We start from the raw sequence: 25,725 nt of genomic DNA, 5'->3' as shown, positions 1-25,725 counted from the left end.
TATTTTAAAAAAGATCTCCACAAGGCAGTGACAGACGTTTTCCTCAGAAGTAACTAGGTGGTGATCTTGAAAATATTTTTTAGCACCTATTACATTATTTACGTATATATAAAAATACTAAAAAGCGTTGACACCTTCCCACATCCTTGTTTAGTTTCATTTTCAGGGACACTTATTACATGTTGTTTGGCTAAAATAATCTCTTGAAAGCAGCCTTTTCTAAAAATTAGCAAATGCCTGACTTGATTAAAACTAAGCACTCTAAAAACTGACAAGGAATCTAGTTATGAGTAAACCCAAAACTTATTGCATCACTCTTTATTAAATACAGAGTGAACAAGAGGATAAATGCAGGCATAGTAGATACGTTAAGAGACAATTAATTTTTAGTAATCTGAGATTAGTATAACATTGTGCTAAACGTTTATGTACAACATAGTTAGAAATCCTTAATCTAAAATTAGTTTCATCCAAAATATGATTGTTTGTGACCTTCCAGTATCATCTTCCATGTCTTGACACCTTCAATATCTTTCCTCTGTTGCCATGTTTCAGAGAAACATGGTTTTTCCTGAACTAAGGTTGTTCAGAAACAGGGTAGCTTCTTCCCAGCTCTGGCTACAGGAAAGACGATGTCTAGGTCAAGCCATAAGACAACCCAAAGGCTGTGGGTGTATATGAATACACAGTAAGGACAACAGAATACCAGGGAGTTGCAGTATGTAGGTAAGTAGTTTTTCAACAAATTTATGAACCTTTCTAAAGAAGAGATAAAATAGAGTTAAGCGAGGAAATAGATAGGCTAATGAACCTGATGGAGTTGGAGAAAGATATAGACATGTGGAACCACACTGTGACCTCCCTGAGTCAGGAACAAGGACAGGAACAGTCACCAGAAAAACCTCAAAATCAAAGGGATTTGGCATCCTCCCCCTACCAGGATGTAGGTAAGGTCATGAAAATAAGTAGTGAATGGAAGCAAGGCCTCATTAGGGAAGGCAAGCAAACCCTCTCCTTGCCCACCAGGCCTCCCCAGGTGCCACTGCGCAATAGGTACAAGGCTCGAGAGGCAGAGGATCAGTCAATGGATTATGTGGGTGTCGAATCAACCACACTGACGGACAGGTACAGACCAGTAGGGTAGAGTCCCTCCCACTGTTAAATGAAGATCAAGTTCAGGACCACCTGAGGAACCATCTAGACTGAGATGAGTGACAAGTCCTGTCCCTCAAGGGTCTGTATTGGGACCAGTGCCATTCAATACCTTCATCGATGATATCAACAATGAGACTGAGTGCACCCTCAGCAAGTTTGCAGATGATACCATGCTGAATGGTGTGATTGACAAGACTGAAGGACAGGATGCCATCCAGAGAGACCTGAAGAGGCTGAAACGGGCTGAGGAGATTCTCATGAGGTTAAATAAAACAACGTATAAGGTCCTGAACCTAGCTAGGAGAAATTGAGAGTAGCCCTGCAGAAAAAGACTTGGGGGTACTGGTGGATGAGAAGCTGGACATAATCCAACAGAGTGCACTTGCAGCCCAGAAGGCCAATTGCATCCTAGGCTTCGTCAAAAGAAGCGTGGTCAGAGAGGTGATTCTGCCACTTTACTCTGGTAAGACTTCCCCTGGAGTAGTGCATCCTCTGGAGCCCTCAAAACAGGAAGGACATGGACCTGAGGGAGGGAGCCCAAAGGAGTGCCACAAAAATGATCAGAGGCTGGACAGGCTGAGGGAGATGGGATTGTTCAGCTTGGAGAAGAGAAGGCTCCAGGGAGACCTAATAGTGGCCTTCCAGTACCTGAAGGCATCCTGTAAGAAGGCTGGAGAAGGACCATTTACAAAGGCCTGCAGTGATAGAATGAGGGGCAATGGTTTTGAATTAGAGAACAGTAGATTTAGATTGGATGTTAGGAACAAGTTCTTTACCATGAGGGTGGTGGAACACTGGAACAGGTTGCCCAGGGAGGTAGTTGAGCCACCATCCCCAGAGATAATCAAGGTCAAGCTTGATGAGGCTCTGAGCAACCTGATCTAATGGAGTGAGCTGGACTAGATGACCTTGGAGGTCCCTTCCAACCCAAACCATTCTATGATAATCCAAATTCATTGTTGCATATCTAACACTTCAGAATATTGATTTTAAAGTGTATGTACAAACCCCAATTACCTAATTGTCTGTACATCTCCTTGAAACACTCCTCACAGTGACTTCAACATGTAAATTGTTTATAATATTCAGTTGTCAGAACTTTGGAGTTATGTCCATGTTTCTATTAAAAACCTTCCTTTGCAAAAGAAAGTCTGAGATAAGAATACTTCTAGAAACCTTTATTCATATCAATAAAAGTATTAAAATTCTGATGTATGTATTTGAAAATATTTTTTAATTTTGAGATAAGGATTGATAAACTGCACAGTTCTCACTCCAGTCTTCCTTGCTTAGCATCACCTATTGCTCCCCATACATCAAATACAAACTCATCTGGAAATGCAAAGTCTCCAAGAGTTTCATCCAATGCCACTGCAAATTCATCTGGGTTTTTCTTGTCTCTTCCAGCTTCCACCATTGTTGCAGCTAAAAAGCAACAAAACAAAATAGAGTAATTATCAAAGTGATAGCTAACACAAATGGCCAAGACAGTTTTTTGAATGTCTGTTTTCAAAAGCAGGTAAAGTCATCTTAGGGAGATGTAAAGCGCTTACCTACTGAATTTAGGATTCAGTTGGAATTATGTACTTAAATTGCCCCACATGATCTACATTCTGCTTTGATAAATGGGAGAGCTTCCTTAGAGTGCTTCTTATATATTCTTCTGTTTGCTTAGCAGAGGTTTAATTTTCAATTCAACCAACCTTCATTTTAATTTTATTAAACCATATTCTGTATTCATTACCAGGGGCACATGAAGCATGAGTCTAAAATGAAGGTTGAGCACAAATCTTCTGCAACAAAACCCATGTCAATTTATGAACTTCAGGGAGTTTGGTATGAGCTCACGGATCTAAACCAGAAGACCAGAAGGCAAGCCTGAATGTTCTTCTCCTCTACAAAATGAAGAAAGTCAGCATTTGAAGTGGCCACATTTTACAAAGAAAGCCAAAAGATATAGTGTTTGAATGTGTAAAACAACATATACCCTGCATTATAGATACACCCAAGGGAGTATGAGTTTGCTGGCAACAAACCATCTTTTATGAGTTTAAGTGTCGATCATGAGCTGCATTTATGTAGAACTAATGACAAATAGGCCTAGAGAAAACACTTCAAAACCCTATTACTTTAGGAAACAAGCATTCAAATACCAAGCTTACCTAATACCTAATGTAAAATACAGAGAAAATTAAAACCTTGTTTGTTAGGTATTGGACAGAGTAAGTTTGCAACTGCCTGAAAGAAGTCATGCTCTCAAGAAATGGCCATATTACCTCAAACAGATTTGCTTAATTTTTCATCTTAATTAGCTTTAACTTATTTTTTAAATTAAAAAATCCAGATAGTAAAGAGACTGAAGCATTTGTGGTGACCCACATCATTCCTCTGCTTGGATCTACATTTTTGACCTATGCCATCCAAACTAAAGAGTAACCGATTTCAGCGCATGAGTCTGCTTCAGTTATTATGACCTCCAGCTCTGAAAAACAAATCATTCATTTATGGTATCCTCAAGGCTAGGAAAGGCTGTGCTTATGCCACCAGGAAGTGAAAAAGATCAAAAGTTACTTCTGGAAACCAGGGGATTCAAATTGTGCAAAAGCAAGGGAAATGCCTTTTTGCTGTGCACAGTAAACCAGAGCCACCAAAGAACAGGAACATCTTGGTACCCAGGAAGGTTAAAGCAGAGAGGTCTGATACAACAAAGGCAGACCGTGATAGCTTGTATGGCCATGCTGTTTGACTTTTGCTATTATTTGACACCAAATATCAGAATTTATCAAGTTTTAGACTTTAATTTGGAAATGGCTACACTAGGATCACTGCTTAGGGCTCAGCTCCTAATTGCTGTGCTCATCCCTTAAACCTTTAGCCACTGTGAGGGCTCAGACTTCTCTTGGTTGTGGCACTTGCCAAGGATGCAAAGTGTCAGCACAAGAGTTTCTCCTGGTTAAGCCAGGCCTGAAGAAATACTGGCAGTGGACTTTCACAGTTTGAAGGATGTAGAAGACTCTGTAAAGCAGATTCAGAACAAACAGCACTGTTGAATGCAGTTTATTTTCTGAGCTGTATCTCTGCTTCACAGTTTCTGTTTATAATCACAGGAAATGTCATCATTATGCAATAAATGAAACCCTCAAAGTCTGCTTCATTTTGTGATTATTTTACACACCTGCCTTAAGCTGCAAAACATCCTCCATCTTTTGCTATACATCAAGCAACCAAAACTTTCTTCACAAGCACAACAAATTCAAGTGTCATACCGAAGGATTTGGTAGATTCCAGCCTTTTCGTAGAGGGATATCTGAGTGGAAAACACGTATTACAGTGCTTGAGAAAGGGAAAAAAGTTCTGAAGCTAGAAAACATCACCTTCACTGGGACAGTCTGCTGTCTACTACAACTGGGCACATGCACCAACATGACAAAATTTCTCTGATGAAAAGGAAAAGAACCTTCCCCTTCTCTAAGTTCAATTTAGTTTTCAAGTATTTAATATTACTTTGTTGACCTGACACTCAGCTGAAGTTTATTGACAGTTATGAACATCTGGCAAATAGTGGTTGCTGTCATGCAAACTTGTAACAAGCTGTGAACAAACTTGAGCCATATTCCACTTTGTAGACATCAGCAACAGTAATTCTGAAGAAATTTGGTGTTTTCGTTCTAACTACATTCAGACGCGAGGCTCCAGAGAGAATCACAGTGTGCCAAACTACACTAAGCAGGGCCAAGGAAAATTTACGTAAATCTTGACAAACTGCTCTGACTGAGACAGTTCAAGTGTAACCCAGCTTCCTGGGCACTGCTAGTGGTTCTCAAGGGCTCTCAAGACCTCTTTCCCTGCCAGAAGAAACTCTATCCCTATTGCAATGATTCTTTCTATGTCCCCTATGAAGATCCCGGGACACTGACTCAGAGGAGTCTAGATAGAAAGCAGGCATTAAACAAGGGAATCTTGTTCATGACAAGTGGAAGACAAGTATTTGTCCTATCAGTGCCACCATATATCCCCTGACACTGTGGTATAGCAGATGCACGTGAACCAGGATATGAAATTACCCTGCTACACTGTTAGAAGACTGGAGGGAAAGGACTTTGCAAGGTGACACACAAGGAAATGAGGCTAGAGCTTCCCAAATCATGAAATAGAACTTTAAAAATTGGTTATCATAGATTTACCAAACTTGAAAAACAAAAATCCACTAAAATTAGATAATCAAGACAACTTCCAATGAAGTTAAGACTGCGTCAGGAACAAAAGCAGCAGCCTCAAATAGAAGTGTTTTCATCTGCACTACCGGGGAACATTTAAAGCAGTATATGTGTTAAAGCACAGTCCTCTCCCTTCCCAGGTTCACCCGGTGCAATGAAACCGCAGAGCGGTCCCGGCCGGTGCAGGCGTTCGGCAGCTCGGTGCTGCCCCCTGCTGCCCACAGGCCTGCATTGCCGCACAGGCTGGTGCAGGATGCCAGCCAGCCCGCCTGCTGTGCTCAGGCGTTGTGTGCCACCGATGTATACCAGCGTGCAAAGCTAAGCCCTGCTCTGCTAGTTTCACACGTACAGAAAGGCTAAAGTTAACCCCAGTGCACACATTGTTATTTCCCCAGGCAGTTAACAGAAACACGAGATGGCATTCCCCGGGTGGCACAGCTGAGCAGAACACGCATGTTTACACAATGACATTTGCAATGCATAATTCCCAAGGCAAATCAAAAACTACCGATTGCCAAGGCATTTAGCAGACACTTGCCAAGCTGAAGAAAACTTTACTGGTTCTCAGAGGGTGACAGCTTCGTGCCAAGTTGCCTCCACTCCTTTTCCCCCCACTGATTCTTGTTACAGCCACACAATGATTACAGGAATTGTATTCCAATAGAATATTTTTCCACACTCCAGATAGCCCCAATTGTTTTCAGATTTATTTTTTTAAAAAATAATCTCACTTCAGGCAATGCTTATACCTAAGAAATGTTTATACCTAAAATGTGGAAAGTTCAATAAACATAGAAATGGATGAAAGGAATTAGAAGTCTTCTCAACTTTAACTGGGAAGCAGTATGACCAAGAAGTATACTGGCTTTTAAAACCCAGTCCTTTTAAAATAACTTCAAAGCTCTTTCACAAAATCCTTATTTTCACCTTAGATAGACACATATGGCACAAGCCATGAAAGCTATGATCTACCTGCCATTGTTATTATCTACCTTACATAGTGGGTTTGCTACCTATATCCCATCTTGTAAATTCTAAAAAACTTCAATATTTATTTGGCTGTAATGCTATCAGAAGATTTGCCTTCAGCAAAAAGTAACAAATACCATTATTCTGGCCTGACACTTCAAAAGAGTTAAAATTCACATTCAGCTTCCTTACAACATAACAGAAAATGAAGCATGTCATTGCAGCTTCCAGTGTTTAATATTCCTTGGTTTTAGTTTCACGTTGAAAATTGTCAGGTCTGGCACTCAAGAAACCATCAGAAATATCCTTTCTTCTTGTTTCTTTTTGTTAGGTATTAATTCTTCCTGAAATGGAAGTTCTCTCATTTAACCAGACCTGCTACCTTTCCCCTTTTCAAAAAACTCCCATTATTCTTTCAGAGTAAATTAATAGTAATAAACAATATATCCCACAGTGTATACAATACGCTATTCCTTGTTTGGGAAAGCAAGTCTTGTGACAGAAGGAGCAGAAAACAACAGATTCAGGGAGAATATCACTTTAGTCAAAGCATTTCTAGATAAAACATCTATCCAATATTGCAGGACTGGATTAGTGAACCAAGATAAGAAGCTTGAGTGACAAAACGTTTAAACTTGTTAGGACATTTTGACTAGACAAAAAAAGTTTGAAAAATGAAGTCAGGGTGGAGAAGTACATTTGAAATTCCTGTAAGCAAAGATGTAGTATATGCAAAGATATGCAATGTCCAACAATATTTTAGGGAACATAAAGGAAATAATAATCCAAAAGCACAAAACCAGAACAAAGTAGAATAAAATATAAGAGGGTGAAGAGTTATCCAAAAGGTGCTGAAAAATAAAAAATGGATGGGAAGCCCTTTTTGGCATCATTTTTTCATCAGTAGCATTCTGGTGTTGGATTGCATAGATCCAGGCTTCCTTCCACCCAGAATCTTTGGGATCAAATAGAGTAAGTAACAATTCCAGCCTCATTAATGGGGAGAAGAAAAAAAAAAAACTAACAACAAACAAAAATAAAAACCCAACCACCAGTATTTCTCACTAACACTGCTTTCTGAAGCCCTCCTACTAATCAACTGTTCACATTCTTTTACCAGAAAGCACTGACAAGATTTAAAATAATCTACATTATCTTTCAATGGCACATTTATGTTTTAAAGAAGGCTGAAGTCAAGCCCTGACTTACTTTCTAATGTGCCCATAAAATGCCTGAATAATATACTTCCAAGGCCAAGTGTCCCTTCTGTAGATTAAGTCCAATTTTCAATAAACTGAAGAAGTAAAAAAAGTCTATTCAAAATGTAGATATGTAAATCTCAACAGCATTTAGATTCCTAAAAAATCAAAAACTGTGCCAAAATTTAAAAAAGGGGGGGGGGGGGGGGGGGGGAAAGGTGCATGCATTTCCATTAAACAATTTCCAAGCATTTTGTTCCAATTTAGAGATCTATGTGCAGATTTAGTCAGCCATTCTTAAAACTGTCAAGACACTTAACTACACAAAAATTAAGGGCTTTATCTCATCTTTAATTCTGTCTGTAATTTTACATTATTTTTTTCTTTCTTTCTAACTTCTGGTTTAAAACTGGGGCACTGCTTTAGAATTCAATCACACCATGGCAGTGTCACTTTAATGGAGATGAAAGAGCAATATTAACTGACATCCAAAGCTCCTGACAAACAGAACTGCATGGGAGTGAGCAATGATTGAGATCTTAATCACTTGTCGGCTGTCGCACTGTGATGACTTGCATTTTCAACTCATCTGGCTTGAGTAATGAGGGAAATTTCTAGCTGAGTGGTGATTGGCATTCTGTGAATGAATCCTTTCCTCATATTTCATTTTCATGGGTGACTGATCACATCCAGTACCTGAAAAACTGACATGTGTTAATTGAACAGATTTGCGACAGGTAATTAGCTCTCCTTTCCTAAAGAGTCCTAGACCTGTTTAATTGTTTTTAAATGGAGGAACTTCTTTTTGACATCACCACTGGCCCTCCACCCTGAGCTTTAAACTTTAGGAGATGGCTTCAAAGGTGCAAACTAAAGATGTGTGAACTCTGTAGTCTTTGAATTCTGACAGTTTCTCTTTGTTTCACTGCCTTTCTGGGAGAAAGAGGTGAAGGACAAAACAACAATCTACTTGTGAAGGAGAGTTTCTTTGAGGACAAAGACTTCTTCCTTACTTGAGTATTCTTTTAAGGCATTGTCTGAATTTTTTCAAACTACATACTGAAAGATGAAGGACATGGGATCCTTTGGAAGAAAAAAAAAAACAAAACACATCAAGGAATTGATAGGAAAAGTCTTATCAGGTGCTTGGCAATAAAGCTGAAAACTGAACTCAGTCTACTGTACAAGGGCCATCCCATTACAGTACTGAGAACCAAAAACACAGGAAACACCAGTTCCCACAGGAACACGCTTCTCTGTTCCAGAGCAGAGTCATTCATACAATAGTCTACAGATAACATGCTGGAAGGATAGGGAATTATAAGGCTTGTAGAGAGAGAGATTCTTTCATTTATCAGAGACACACATTTGCAGAAGTATCACAGAATTAACCAGGTTGGAAAATACTTTCAAGATCAAGAACCACATGAAGGATAAGTGCAGGGCCCTGTATCTGGGGAGAAGTAACAACAGCCACCAGTACAGGTTAGGGGCTGCCCTGCTGGAAAGCAGCTCAACAGAGAAAGACCTTGGAGTGCTGGTGGACAGCAAGTTCTCCATGGAACAACAATGTGCTCTTGTGGCCAAGAGAGCCAATGGGATCCTGGGATGTATCAAGAAAGGTGTGTCCAGCAGGTCTAGGAAGTTCTTCTGCCTCTCTACTCTGCCCTGTATACTGTGTCCAGTTTTGGGCTCCCCAGTTCAAAAGAGACAGAGACCTGCTGGAGAGAATCCAAGGGAGAGCCACGAGGAAGATTAGGGGACTTGAGCATCTCCCCTATGAAGAGAGACTGAGATCCCTGGGGCTGTTTAGTCTTGAGAAGAGAAGACTGAGAGGGGATCTGATCAATGTCTATAAATATCTGAGGGGTGGGTGTCAAGTGGAGGGGGCCAGGCTCTTTTCAGTGGTTCACAGTGATAAGACAAGAAACAATGAGTTCAAACTTGAACGTAGAAGATTTCACCTCAACATGAGGAGAAACTTCTTTACAGTGAGGGTGACAGAGCACTGGAACAGGCTGCCCAGGGGGGCTGTGGAGTCTCCTTCTCTGGAGACTTTCAAAACCCACTTGGATGCATTCCTGTGCAGACTACCCTAAGTGATCCTGCTCTGGCAGGGGGGTTGGACCTGATGATCTCTTGAGGTCCCTTCCAACCTCTGATATACTGTGATACTGTGATCATCAAGTCCAACCTACCAAGTAGAAGCAAGTTTTTGAGACTGCAGGCTGCACAAGTTTTGCTTTGCTTACATCCAGAGACTAAAATAAAACCAAATCTTAGACAACAGAGTATGAGAATTTATTTTAATCTTGCAGTAAAGCATCTATTAAAAACTCACCTAATTCAATGTCTCTTATCCCCATGTATGTCTCAAGAAGCTCATCTACTTTTTTAATTGCTCTTTCTTCAACTTCAGTTGGCTTCATTGAAATAAAGGGAGAAAAAGAGCAAGAGTTTGATTATATCCATGCAGATCCAAAAAATAATCAGCAATTTGTCACTGATTATCCTTACTCCCATCTTAGCTTTTCCCTCTTCTCACAAACATGAGCCTTTTTCTTAATGTCAAGCTACACAGCTCTCACATTCAGACTAAACCTTACCTCTCCTGACAATACAAATCTTAATCAAATCCTCATTAGCTTTATAGGAACCCAGAATAAATTACATTTCTCCTTCCAAATGCTAATCCTTTTTTACACATACATCAATGTACATTATCAGCCTTCACCTAACAACCACCCCTATGCCTGCCCAGCACCATTTTGCAGTGTCAGAAACAGAACCAACTCTTTGACTGTCCCCCTCCTTTTTTGCCCCCTCCTCTTCCTTCTTTTTAAATTCCTTGGTCTAATGTACCTTAAATTCATTCGTGTAATCCATCACATCTAAATACAGGCTCTCTGTTTCCAGATTACTCAGCCCATCCTTACCCCTGGTAGTCTTCAACTTTATATTTCTCCCTGCAGACAGTAGTCATAAAGTCCTGCAAGCTTGTAATATGCAGATTTTTCCTTTCTACTCTACCTTATCCACCCTGAGGAAGAATAAATCGGGTGCTAGATGGTTAACCTATTAAAGAGCCCCAAGATAACCATACCATTTCCTCCACAGTAGCAGGGCCTTTGGTTCTCAGGCGAAGTGTTTCTCTCCCTTTGGAGATCTTAGCCTCTGGCAGAGTTCCACCTTTGGACCTCGGTTCCAGCTTTTCTAAAGACAACAACAACAAGAAAAGAATACCAAACAAAGTGTCAGGTACAACAGAATATGATCACAGAATCACAGAATCAATCAGGCTGGAGAACACCTCAGAGATCATCAAGTCCAACCTATTACCTAATACCTAACACTTCCTGACAACTAAACCATGGCTCCAAGGGCCACATCCAATCTTTTTTTGAACACCTCGAGGGAGTCCACCGCCTCCCTGGGCAGCCCATTCCATGATGCCTCTGCTTTGGCTATTACACTACCTTAACTTTTCAATCTACCTAGACTTACGCAAAAATGTAATTACAAATTAACTGTATTTGAAGTATACCTTTGCTGAAAATTTCTTGTCTTCAAACCTTGATGTCCACTTGACTGAACTGAAGCTAGGACTTCCATTGACCGTGTCTCTGCAAGCCTATTACACTCAACTTCATATATGCATTTTGTATAATTTTATTTCACTATTCCACAGAAAAGTAAAAGTATTTATTGCTTAATATTACATAATGGCTGAAGTCATCAGGTCTTTACAGGCAGACTATGTAATAGGTTTAGCACTGCAACACTTCCATCTTTCACTGATGCAGTGATGCAAATGCTAGCACTAAATGGGTCATGATGAGCCACATTGAGCTGAGCTAACAATTTGATTACTGATGGTCACATAGATGAAATGTTCCAAAGCACATCTACAGGAGTTTTTCCACTGGTTTCACCAAGATCATGATTTCACACCTGATGAATCTCTGCTAAGAATATCTGGCATTACCCAAAGTTTTTTTTTTACCTGAATTCAGCTTTTGTTGTTTAGATTTGGGTAAAGGTACCCCAGTTAGTAAACAGAGTATGGAATCACTGAAGGACTGGGCTTTTTTGTTCTAGGACGTAATTTTACATCCAAGTAGGCCAAGGTTTTAACTAACTTACTGATGTGGGAGTTACATAGTTAATCTGGAAAGTGCTAGAAGAGAGAAGATAATTTTTCAGAACTATTTTTAAGTGTGCTGTTTACCAGATCATTCCTCATCCCAACAGCAGCCCTTTCTGATAAGGTCTCCTTGAATGCAAGACTGTATACTATACTATATATTACACAAAATCACAGACACAGTCAGGTTGGAAAAGAGTCTCCGGATCATCAAGTCCAACAGAGAACCCTACTCTACAAAGTTCACCCCTAAACCATATCCCCAAGCACCATATCCAAACAACCCTGAAGTACACCCAGAGTTGGTGACTCAGCCACCTTCCTGGGCACCACATTCCAATACCTAACTACTCTTTCTGTGAAAAATGTTTTCCTAATGTCCACTCTAAACCTACCCTATTACTGCTATATTGATTTTGCCCTGGTAGATTCCAACTCATCATTCTTGCATAAGTAATCAAAAATACGACTGCTGAACAAATCTTGAAAAGTAAATTTTAATTGCTTTATGGATTAAAAGATATGGCACAGTCTCTTACATATATACTTGGGATCAACACTATTCCTCAATCCTTTTACTGTTTCAAAGATAGTTTAAAACACGCTTAAAATTTCCATCAGACTTGTTTCCAAAACTCATTCCTGATACAGAATACATGTTTTTCCACTTCCGTCACCACTAACACCTTAAAACTCCTGATTTGAGACACCCTTTATTTGCAATGTGTCAGACCAAAGCTCTCTGGCTAGAAACTGTTTTTCATATTCACATGATTTAAATTTAGAGCCTGTGTTATGTTACCTTGTACTTTCTTTTTATTATTTTTTCACCAATTCATACAGGGCCAGTTTGTGACTGCTAAGGGCCAATCTGATTCAGAGAGGTCTTTAATTCCATGCTACAAGCCTTGCCTAGCATAGCTGAGGCAGCCTTTGTGCATATGGTAGAAAGATATTCAACCAGTAAATTATGCTTATTTCACATTCTGCTGAGAGGAAGAAAAATTAAAATTAGAAATTTCATTCTGAAGCTTGTCTCTTTATTTTTATACCCTCACACACTTGTGTTGAAACAAACAGGAATTCAGTGCCTACTTGTCCAGCAGGATCTGGATCTTGTTTGTCATCTCCTCTGGGTCTCTTCTCGGTGTGCTGCATCTTAAACACATTTGTGCCTAAAGTCTAACTGCACCTAAGGCTATAGGCAAGATATTCTAACCTACTGAGCACTGCAAACCTGTAGGTGAAAAATAATATGCCTTTTTAATTTCAGATAAAACATACTGACATGGAATGAGCCATTTTCCTCCCTGTCACAGACAGATTAAAAGGTATCTTAATCACTTGCCTCATGTGATTACTATTAAACAGTGGCTGAAGTCATCAATCAAATGTTGATTTAGTCTGGTCTTTACAAACAGACTATATAACACATTCAGCACTGAATACAAATTATAAACCAATACTAAAAAGACATCCCCATGTTATGAAATGCAATACTATATATATATATGGAATACCACTTTACTGTAAGGTGTAACATCCACATTCACTTAACAGTACTATAAACTTATATCACATTGCATTAGAGGTTAAACTCATAACCCCCATTCTTCACAGAAATACCAAAAGCAATCTTCGCATTTCTCTCATTTTCGATTTCTGCTGCTATTCTGACACCAAGTGTCAAGACTGGTGTATGACAGCAGTTGTAAACTAACAGGTAAAGAAAGATTTGAAAAATAAATATTTCAAGGCTTTTGCTGCTGGGGAGAAGATGATGACTTTGAACGTGCTGTTAGTGCAGGTGTGCATGAGGACTCATACAAACATAGTTTAGCAGTACTGTGAAATTTTTATTACAGAAAAATACTACATGGTTGTGGGAGTGGGATTTTTAAAAAAAAGAGAGAGAAAGACTAAAACTCGGTTTCTATTTTGACCGTTTAAGTTAAACCTACTCTATTATTGTTGCTGTTTATCACACCGATTAAATTAGTATCAGTAGGTATGCATTCCTCCTATATTGGTATTACTTTCTCACAGTTGGCAGGTGGCAGGTAGAGACAGGGCTTTGCCATACTGCATTCCTCTAATTCTGAGTATACCTACTGGTATGATTAGAGATCAGCAACAAGTTGAGGAGAGGGAGAGCAGGCAGGCATGCAGCAAAGGCAGTGCTCTAGGGAATCCCAGACTCTCTTCTGCAGCATCCATCTGCATCAGAGAGTTCAGTCCCCAGTAAAGGGTACAAAAATAGGAAAAACTCACACACAGATGAACAGGGATTACATATCAGTAGAGGAAAAGAGAATGTTCCAGGATTAGCACATTAGTGATCTATGCATTAAAACCTCATCTACAAAACAATTCCTGCGCTTACTTTGCAGGATCACGCAGCAAAAGAATCAAGAAATGGAGACTCCAGCTGAGATAGCCCACACCAGGATATGACTGTTGGAGAAAGCAAGAGGGAAGAAAATCCTTTCATAAATTTTCCACTTCAAAAGGAAAAAAAAAAAAAAAAAAAGTACTTTCTTGTAGGCATCTGGCTGCAATCTGAAAACAAACCTACAATGCAATGTAGTGTTGGGACTTCGATAACCAGTGAACAAGGTGGACAGTAGTCAGGTCACTCACCAAATGCTTTCATAGGCTCTATCAGCTCCAGCTTAAACATCTGACCTTTCTCCAGATCTTTTAGCATTTTGGCAACTTCGTAATGGCGACAATCTGACACATTTCTTCCATTTATAGTTTCTATGTGATCACCCACACAGATCGTTTTGGTTTGGTCCACAAGGCTACCTTCTTTGATTCGCTATTGTTGAAAATGAAATATGAATAAGATCAGAAACACTTCTTTAAAAGGTAAAGAGGTAACACAACAGAGTTTCAAGAACATCAGCTAACAACAGTAATACCATTGAGCTTATTCTAGCAGCCAGTGCATTTTGTCTATATGATTTAAATAAAATGTGTTTTGGAAAGCATCATGTTCAAACAGTCGATTTTAATAAGCATTGAATATAAAAGCAAGGAAAAAAAAAGAATACTTTAGAAATTAAGGCTTCTGAACAAGATAATAATGTTGTCCTTTAAAACTGAGCTCAAATGTGTCAGTAATGTAAATGTTTGAGTTTGGGCGGTTTTATTTTGATTTAACAGCTTAGCAAGTATAGGAACAGAACCTTTATCTTCTCAAGTATGTTCTAGGGACATAAGAAAATGTGTCTAACATACCAAAAGATTACATGCTATAAAGGGCTAGTCTTAACGAGACACATCTATAGTTGTAGAACTATATTCCTCATCAGGCTACAGAACTGTCTGCTAAAGCATTTCTTCAGAAATAACAAATACAAATGATCTAAAAGCCATAAAATGTAAAAGAAGTTAGTATTTATAATTTTTGTGAAGTGGAATTTAAAAAGTGAGGCAAATAACCTTATCTCTATGATTTATCAAGTCAGTTAAAGGACACTTAAAATTCCAGTGATTCTGTTTGTTATATGCTGCCATATTTATCACATGCCTCAGTCACATAAGCTCCTATCCTATTCTATTTGACAGAAAAGCTCTGACATAGTAAAACATCTTATATCTTGTAGAGATATTGATTTCATTCCAATACCTTCCCAAGTAATACAGTTCTCAATAAAGACTGCTGCTTTTCACGCTAACTTAGAGTGAGATAACAGTGAGACAAGGGAGATAAACCCATTACCACCTACTACTATAACACCTAGCCTAGCTGCATAACTATCTCAGAAACCTGCTTCTAGTTTATGTGCGCATGCCCGAGCCCACATATATGCCTCCATCTGAGAGAGGCAGTGGGAAGTGTGATATCTCTCAGTGTCCTATAACATACTGCAACAATTTTTAGCTTCAGGATGAATTTAACTCTTTCTAGCTCTTTTTTTCCTTACACCTACCTAGATTAAAACCAAAAAGATGCTTCATGGTGAATGAAGAGGGGAGTATTGTACACACGCCAGAACCCAGGTCCCAGATGCATTTCTGTTATTAGGTGCCAGGACTCAAAAGCATGCTCACTTGTCCTGACTTTGGCTGGAATTGAGTTAATTTTCTTCCTGGCAGCTATGTGTGAGCATGGCTATGTAGTATTTAGTTGCTGTATGAGTCTGCACAATGAATCCATTTTCATTTAGCTTTTCTTCTTCACTTGGATCCTAACACCAAAACTGTTTAAGTAATATTCACTGGCTATTTTATTTCTGTCATATCAAACATTCTTCTTAGTTTTTATCATCACATCCAGTTAACTGACCAGAGACAGTAAAATTACATTGTCACAGTAATTAAAATGCAATTGATATGCCCATATTTCAAGTCCTCTACAGTCCATTTAAAAGCTAGAATCTGTATTTCTTATGCAACACTTAAAATTAATTGCATTGCCCCATTTTATAATGTCTCCTTAAATACCAGTCAGCCACGCTTTGGGTTCTACTGCTATTCTTTGAAAAGCTAATTTGATTCCATAATACATCTTCCCATCTGGCCACATACCCAGAAAACAAATTTGTGAAAGTAGAACGACCACAAGTTTTGTTCTGAGTAAGGCAAAACAACATTAGATTTCACAGGAGAAGAACCTGCTGTTCAGAGCATTAGGTTTATCAAACCCAGAAACTGTTCCATTATTCAAACTGCAATAAAATTGCTACAGCAACTCACATATAGACATATTTTATCTATTAATTGTTAATTTATTTATCTATTAGTTGTTAATAATGGAACATAGGAACATTTTTTTCAAGGAAAATAAGCATGGAAACAAAAATAGTTCTGTCAAACTTTAAATACATTATCTTCTCAGTAACTTCCAATAAAGATGCAGCTTCTACTGCATATGTATTTTCTACACTTCTTCTAAGCTACACATGTAACAGCAACAAATTTAGCTTGTAGAAACTCCTTTGAACTGATGCATTCTCATGAAGGCTGCACCATTTTCACTATACTGATTATTAGAGCAGTACAAGGACAATGATATATTTGTTCAGACAAGTTTTATACAATTTACTAGAACTTATGCTTGTCTTGCTAACGTGGTGAGAGTTTTCCAGTCTGCTCCAATTATGCAGTAGTCTATGTGATTACTTTTCTCTCTCTTCATATTACCAAGCAAGCACAGAGAGAGTAATACTCTGTACAGTGCTGCACAAGTGAACTTTAATCACTGAAGCAGGCTTTCAATGGCTTCTTTTAAAATGCCACATAAGCAACAACATGACTGAATGTTAAGGTCTACATGGATGCTGCACTACAAATTGAATTCTGTGCCTGTAAACATAAAAATTAAGCTATGATTTTGCAAGAATGCTTACTGAAACCTCCAATGCATCTCAATTATTTCAAGCATGGTCTTGATCACATTTTTCCATAACAAAGACAAGCAAACCTATTTAATAAACCACGTCTTATTTTATATCCATGGTAGCTAAGGAATGAATAGAGAACACGACCTCTCCATACAAGCAGTGCTGTTTACAACAGCAATGAAAACAGTGATTGGGAAGGCAGTAATCAAAGATAATTGTCACTGCCTCACTAATAATGGGTAACTGGAGCAGATTAGAGCAAAGCATCTAAAAGACAGAAAATGTAATTAAGGTTCCTAATACCTACTGTAGGAAGAAGGGTAACATCATTTCATCAGCCTCTACTTGTCACAAAACATTATCTGGAGGTCACATAGAAGATGAGAAGGAAAGCAATTATGATTAATATAGTGTACATGTTACTGACCATAGTTGCTACTCAAGCTAATTGTGGTAAATTGTGTTGATCCTTAGCACCTTTAAATTCATCCTACTTATAAGGCAACAATATTGGAAAGCTAAACAAGCATAATACTCGTACCTATTCTTATACAGCACAAAGGCTTCTGCCCTGTGAGCAGTCATAAAGACTGAAAGAACATGATCTCATTATCACATGAGTGACAGAAATTCTACAAGCACTTAATCAGCGACATCAGAAAATCACTTTAAAAAGGGGACAGATGCAAGCAGTATCTAACAGCTACCACCTCAGGGTAGGTCAGAAAATACAACAGTTGCAGTGTAAAGCTGACACACATTACAGAAGCAATGAACAAATGAACTAATTTTGAGGGACATGCAGTAGAGAATTAGTTGAAATAACTGAATGATGTACCTAAAGAAAAGCAACTTTATTTTTTACTTACCTTGTACAAGATTTTATAGTTCTAGAGGATCATTAAACCAATAACTATCCTGTTATAGCAACAGAATCTTCTATAGAACTAATTATAAAGGTAATTAAATTTACCTTTATAAATGCACAGCCAGTTCCATTGTCTGTAATGGTAAGCCCAAGCATATCATCAGTTTTAAGTATTTCCACTTCTTTCCGTTGTCCTTTTATGTGGGCAAATATGAAATCTTCAAGGCCAATTTGTGCACCTAAGAGCTTGTCCATATCAACTTTATGAGTGTTCAAAGTGCAAAACATGATCTGTGCAGGAGGAAAGCAAACACATTACCTGTAAGTTTAACAGTGTATTATTCAGCTTGATAGGAAGGTAAGACAGCATAATTCTGGCCTCTCTGATAGATCCATAGTTGAAATGATGAAAACTCTCCTTCTTCAGCTGCCCCAGGAGACGCAATAGTCTCCATCCATGCACAGGACAGGAAGCATCAACAGCTCAATCTCTGGAGATAAGAGCTGGCAGGGAGCAAAGGAAAGAGACATTTCTATGTGAGCAGCCTGTCATGGCCTGTGTCAGCCCATCAACTCTGACACAGGCATCTGGAGCTGGAGCAGAACAGATTGTTCTAGAGGTTGGAATGAGCAAACCAAAGAGCCGCTACCGTCTTTTGCTTCATAATTCACTCATCTCAAATTCCACAGGATTCAAACATCTCTAGGGATGTTTTAAAACGTAACTGCTTGAAAGCACTTTCAAGGGAAGGAGGAAAAAAAAACAAAAAACCAGAGGTTATCAAAATAAAAGGGTCATGAGAGAGCATGAAATATTTTATATTGCTCCATGTAATCCCCCCTTACCTCAGAGCACATTGTCTCCAATACATTTCATTAGTTTCTTATCCTTCCTCCAGTGTAAGGGGGGGTCATGTCTGTTTCAGCTCAGTAAAAGGTTTAAGAAAAAGGGCAAATTGATTCTTTATAAGCTGGCTTTTCTGAGGGACTTGATTTCAGCTCTAGGCATCAGGCACTCCTTTTTCTCCCTACATATATGCTAGTGGTTCTTTAACATAGAGATGTATTGTCCTGGTCATAGGCAGGTTGCAACTAACCTAGCTGTACTGCTCTGGGACAGAGATGATGCTTTTGCCTCACCATAGTGATGTATAGAGGAATTTGGCCAGTCTGGACAGGCTTTAAGTAGGAAATTAATTTTCTTTTATAAATAATAATCTCTAATAATCAACATTATTTTTTTTAGCAACAAAGGTTCAATTCAAACAAACTACATAAAGTTCACATATACATTTTTCATCTCTCAAGTTACATGAATAATTTAAGCCAGTTTACAACTGCAACTAGGTTCTTGTTATAAACAACAAGTACTGCGTCTGTACATTTAAGACATTAGATTCTTTCATCTGACCTTGTCAAACAAACAATCATCTAGTAACTACTGTCACACCTTTGAATAGAATACATTGGCAACAGAGCAGAAATGTGATATTTAGAAACTCGATCCACAGTTTCTCTTTTTAGACCTTCATCTGGATGGCATTCCTACTACAGCCTATAAGTCTGCAGAATTTTTTGTGAGTCAGTTTTGTGCTAACCACAAGGCTGAGAGAGCATCAACTAGTCAAAAATAAAACTTGTATCATTCTTTATCCCCTTTAGTGAACAACTGCTTTTTCTCAGAACAGATATATGCAGAGTAATGTACTAAAGATGTATCTCCCCAGGATAATATACAGTTACAGCACAGCTTTAATTATACAGGACTGAGACCTCTCCGTTCAAAAATGGTATTTTTTTAATACATTTTACCTAAGTTTAATATAGGTGCCTAATAACAGCTTATATACTTAAACACTTAACAGCTACTACTGTATGCCTTCCATTCCATCAAAGTTTGATATATTTTTAATACTAATTTTCTTACCCAGAAATGAAGTGAGCAAAAACATTCCATGTGCACTTTTCAAATTTCATCTTCCTTTTCTTACCCTCAACCTTCATATGTATTTGATCTTTAACTTGGCATACCAGTGCTGTGACATTTCATGCCAACTTTAGCAAGATATTATAAATCCTGACTATTACATCAGTCACAAAGTATCTAGGATATCTTCTTTACTGAGACAGGTATCTTCTGTGGCATACAGAACAAGGAAATTCCGTTTGGCTGGCACGGACTGGGGGCTTATGCACAACCTTATAAAAGAGATCTGTCAAATAAGACTGCTAAAAGATTATTCCCTACCTCAGTATTTTCAATAGGAAAAGACTACATTAGCCAATGAAAACAGGGGGTTTTGTGTGTAATAAAGAAACTTAATTAGCCATGAAAAGGTGGGTTACACTATGTGTCATATAAAGAATACATGCAATACCATACTGCATATCCTATATATTGATTACATTCTCATCTTCCATATTAAGCTTACATCTTAAGAAGAACTCAAAAATAAGTTGGCTGATAGATTACACACTCAGAAGATAATAAAAGCTTTTTTTGTTTTTTTGTTTGTTTGTTTTAATGAGATCTCAACTTTATAGAGATCATAACCACTTTCTCTATTTAAAAGGTGAGGAAATGGGAATTCTACTTCTGAGGAAGACGTAACACCCACTGACAGATTTCCCTATATACACATATGTCAGTAGATCAAGAAATCACCAGTGCATTTTCTAGGTGCTTTACTCACTTTATCCTCCCCAAGGGAAATGTGGGAGCTTTGACTAGCTGAAGCAACAGACTAACCAAGTTCTCCAAGTTCTAGAGTGTTTTTGGTACTCTATCAGGTATACAACTTTGCCTCTTCAAATATGTTCAAAGTACTATCCACTAAGCACTCAGTGGTTTGTTGCCTTTTTTTAAAAACAAACAATTTAAAAACAAACAAACAAAAAACCCACCAGAGCACACAAGAATTACAGTGAATGTTCTTTCACACAACTTAAAAGTATTTGAAAAATAGATCATTAACACCACAAGTATCCCACAGGTGTAACATGTGTATGAAATTCAAGCACAGCTTAGGGGAACAGCAAATGCTTGTTGCCGTAGGGTTGGGAGGAGGTGGTTTGTAGAGTGTGTTAAATTTGTTCAAAGTCTTCAATCTGTAGGCGAGCTTGTGAACAATTTGCTTCAACTGATAAGCACATGCTCGAAAACTCTGAGCATCTTAGCGATGAGTATGCTGATTTCACAAGCTGACCCTTTTCTCTAACCTCCTAAAACACACTTCAGATCTTTTGTTGTTATAAGGTCACTTTTAACCAGAAATACAAATTTCAGCAGTGGCTTACTTTTCAGGATTCTTTCATAAAAGTTTAAATTGAACAGGGTTAAATCAAATACTTCTATGAAACTTTAATGTGGCACAGCCTCACAGTATACCTAACTGTTTAGCATAAGGAGGCAAGGCCTGTGAAACAACAGCCCAGACACAAGCTCAGCAGCTGAACTTTTGTTATGGGATGAGATGGAGGGAGCTGCATTTCTCCCCTTAGTGCTACCAGGAAACTGTCCCTTTTCCTGCATTCCCCTTAAGGAAAAAAAAATGTCCTACCACTGTGAAAAGAAACCCAACCTCTATGGGCTCTTAACAGACACACCCGATGAGCATTCAACTTACCTCACCAGCCCCACCATACTGCACCTTCAGAAGCAAACAAAATAATCAGAAGTGTAAATTATGAGTACACAAATCAAAAGTCCATATAGCTTCTGTGGTTTACCATTCCCTTCTCACCTGATCAAGAAACAGCTCTGATACAGCTGGACTTTAATATCCATGTTCCCAATGCCCGATTAGCTACTTTGAATACTTTAAAGCCCTACCATGTGCTCTCACAGGAGCACACCAACACCAAATGCTTTAACAGACCCACATTGTCCTTTGGTCAGTGCTTTTTTATCATACAGGCGGCATTTACCACTTTCAGGGAAACATAACATTCCCTGCTACTTTTCCAGATAGTTACAGAAGAGTAGTAATTCCAAATGGCCAAGATCATACACAAATACTTTGTGAAAGAAAGCTGTCATTGTGGGTCATTCTGTCCTAAATGCCTGGCAAACATCATAAGAGTGAAGGAGTGTCCCCTTTGAAACTGTACCCATCTTGTTTACCCTACTCATGATCCATGTCTGCATAGAAGTGTCTGTCCAACAAACAACAAATATTGTGGTTTATACAAGCTTCTCACTGTCACTGTTGACAGTCAATCACAGATCCTGTAAAGGATTCCTCAGCAGACATGAAACTCAGCTGGTCCTGCAAGAGGTGATACAAAGAGGAAATGAGGTGCTGTAACCATGCAGAGTAAAAGGAGAAGTGACAGATTACAAGCTTAGCTTACCCTGAACCATACTATACCACTTCAGTAGGAACTTACCCAAGAATCCATAGCCTTGCCTACAATGCAGTAAACTCACAGATCATAGTAAACGTATTCCCTTCAGCAACAGTTAACCAAATGCTCTCTACACGGAGCACACTGACCTCTTTCCCTTCCCACCTCAATTTTCCACCTCAGTCACTACAGGGCAGAGATCTTTGTGATAGTACCTGTTTCCGAAGGCATTCAGGTATCACACCGCCCACAAGATAGGTCACAGAAACTTTCCTAGACAGGTAACACCTACAAATGGCATCTGAGTACCTCAGTGTCTTTCAGTTTCATGAGGCGTAGCTCCTGGCATTATTCTCTACATAAGACTGTCTTTCCAAAAGCAGCTTTAATTAACAGATAATACCATTTAAAAGACCTAGTCTTTCCTTACTTCCAGCAAGCTCAGCAGTTCCTAATAGATTAACATTTCATAGCACCTGGTGCTATTCACTGATCTATCCCATTTTATCTTGTTCATCCAAAATCTTGTTTCAAGGTTCCCTGGTCCAGGTTCTGGCACCCTGCTGTGCCTTTAAACCACAAAATATATTTGATCGTTATTTTCTCTTCATTTCTTTAAAACAACTGATTTTCTTGAGTAAAGGATTTTAAGTTCTGTGCCTCCAGTAATAATTCTCCATACATTTTTACCAATAAAACACATTAAAAAAAATAAAACCCAAACCAAATAGGAGTGGGACAGCAGAGAGAAAAAGAGAAAAGAATTTTCTCTAATTCAGCACAGGGCTCGCAACAGATATGGTGCTGCCTCTAACACGTTTGAGAGAGTCAGATTATACATCTATCAGGATAAATGGGAGTACACCATTCACACAAAACAGAATTTCCGGGTGAACACTGTTCTTTCTCAAGCTGGTGGAACCAAAAGATCAGTAACAAAAGTTCAGCAGCGAAAGGATGGAAACTACAATAGAAGATAATCTGGCAAGTATGAGAACTTGAGAGCAAAAGGTATAACCGGAGACGGAACAGAACAAAAGAGAAATGCTCAGTATCGAAAGAAAATAGAGAAGCAGATCAGAAAGCAGCTGGGAAGACCTGGGACACAGGTGCATTGGCTGGTACTGGTACTTTTTAATTACTTAATGGAACAGTGACAAGTTAACTGTAGCCACTGCTACTGCCACTGTTAAAATTTACTGAAATGATGTTAGGTCAGGCCACAGTAAACTCTCAGACCAAAGTCTGTAGTAGTAGCCTTTGCCACTTTTAAAAGAACCAGCTACAAATGAGAAAACAGAAGCAGAACGAAATGTTAACACTTAGTTTCAGTGTACCACTCAGAGGTTAAGGGGCATAGAACTACCCAGGAAGAGCTTGATACAGCCACTACTGTTTAACCAAGAAAAAACAATGCATTTACAAACACAAATACAAACAAATGCTTAAAACTTGGTTCAGGAAAAAAAAAAATCAAGAAGGCAGCTGAGTTAAAAAAAAACTCTATTACAGGTTTAAATAACCTCACTTAAACAGCAAACCTTTTAAAAGTAATTAGCTGGCAGTGCAGAAAGCATTCAGTTGGAACTTTTAAATGTAGACAGATTTAATGCACTTATACCTCCCATTACCTTCATTCTGGGTATTCGTCCTCCTGGATGCATTGGGGTTTTTTGTTTGTTTGTGCGGTTTGTTTTAATTGGAACAAATCGGTACAGTCAGTAATTCCTGCATTGCAAACAATTATTTCACTCAGTTGTAATCCAAATAGTTTGCTTAAGAGTTGTGTTGAACAGCAGGCTGGAAACAGGTTAACCAAGACACTCGAAATAGTTTGGTTAAAGGGATAATTGCTTCCCTGCGTGAAAGTTAAACGCGGTTATGCTTATGTGCTTTCCCGTATGGCAACGCTCATTTGAAAACAGCAAGTGGATTTTTTTTTTCTTTTCGCCCATAAAAAAAGAAATACCCACGTCCACAAAAATTTGCAAAGGAATGCCCACCGGCAGCTGCAGTACGCAGCCGCCCCCAGGTTCCCCCCGCGCCCTTCGGGGCCCCGTCACATGCTGCAGAGCGCAGCCGCCGGCCGCCCCCGACTCGGTAGCCCTACCTCGGCAGGGTCGATGCCGAAGGCCTCGCCGATCTTGGCGTAGAGCTCTCCGGCGCTGCCGAAGCCCTCTACGCGGCCCGTGGGGCTGCCGTGCGCCAGCTGCGTGTGGAACTGCAGCCGCGACGCACTCGCTGCCGGGGCCGCCGCGGGGGCCGGCCCCGCCGCCTCGCCCTCCACCAGCTTGGAGGTTTCCTTGGACTTATCCTTCCTCTTGCTCCTCAGCCCCAGCGGCATCTTCCGCGCCTGTCACGGGCTCCTGCCGTCCGCGTCGTCCGCCCGCGCTGGACTCTGCCCCCGGCGCCGCCCCGGTCCCACGCCGCCATGCCGCCGCCAGGTGAGGCCCGGAACCGGCGGACGCCCCGCCCCGCCCTGCCCGCCTCCTTCCCGCCTGCCCTGGGCCAATGAAGGGCGGCGGAACGCGGCCGAGGGGGTCTCTGTTCTGCCCTGTTTGTGCCCTCAGCACCTTCAGCCACGGCCATACGGGGGTCGTGCACTAGGGACCCCTATGGCCCCGCCACGGCTGCCCACCATAGAAGTAACAAACGGCCGCAGCAACAGCCGAGTACAACGGACTTGGGACAGAAGCTAGTCGTATCAGCAAATAATCCTTCCTGTCCACGATATTGGTTAGGAAGTTTGAGGAGTTTTGTTTCTAAATGGAAGGCAAGAGCACTTTGAACTTGATTGCACCAAAAATGCTGAGCTTGGCAAAGGGTGGTGTGGTCCATTTTCTATTCAATGCAGACATCTCTTTCACTTTTGTCTAACAGTGCATTATCTAAATTGTACACTGTAAACTTCATTTATATACCTTTAAATTGTACACAAACCTTGTGAAAAGTTTACCATCTTTCCACTCACTAGGTCAGGAATCACAGCATGCAACAACCCTAATGTATGGTACCAAGCAGTGGTCCAAATGGGTTTATATCCAGGAGATAAAAAAAAACCTGAAGCATGAAAGGACTTCAGCCAATTCCTGCCTATTTACCATAACTGTACACAATGTACCTGTAAACCTCTAATGATTAATAAAGCAATAGGCATACAAGCAAAGTTCAAGACGCTTCCTATTAAACTGGACAACAGCTTTGAAACACTGGGGTTTAACATGTAAATATTTGAAAAGTGCAATTTTTAGTATTTAGTAGAATTCAAATATTTCATTCACTGTGGAACAAAGAAATGCATGCTATAGAATGAGTGAAGACGCAGTGATTACACAAGGCATTTTTGTGCTCCAGTGTAACTATTCATCCTCCAATTTCACTGGTATACTGAATCCACTCAAGAGCTATTGAGTGGAAATTTCATGTGGTAACATCCAGCACGTATAAAAGAAATGTTAAAAAGCTGCAGAGAGGA

General features: G+C 39.5%; 1 protein-coding gene across 1 annotated transcript; it reads right to left on the bottom strand.

Moving 5' to 3' along the window:
• Positions 1–2,422: 2,422 nt before the first annotated feature.
• Positions 2,423–24,594, bottom strand: GIPC2 (GIPC PDZ domain containing family member 2). Its single transcript, XM_054384275.1, has 6 exons — positions 24,361–24,594; positions 18,009–18,194; positions 14,325–14,505; positions 10,644–10,753; positions 9,882–9,963; positions 2,423–2,580 (listed from the first exon to the last, which is right to left on the bottom strand). Exons 1-6 carry the CDS (start codon positions 24,592–24,594, stop codon positions 2,426–2,428), a joined length of 948 nt encoding a protein of 315 aa, XP_054240250.1. The 3' UTR covers positions 2,423–2,425.
• Positions 24,595–25,725: the final 1,131 nt, after the last annotated feature.

The sequence above is a fragment of the Indicator indicator genome, chromosome 10 (assembly GCF_027791375.1).
Source record: "Indicator indicator isolate 239-I01 chromosome 10, UM_Iind_1.1, whole genome shotgun sequence".
Lineage (NCBI taxonomy): Eukaryota > Metazoa > Chordata > Aves > Piciformes > Indicatoridae > Indicator > Indicator indicator.
This window is presented reverse-complemented; position numbering and strand designations above follow the sequence as displayed.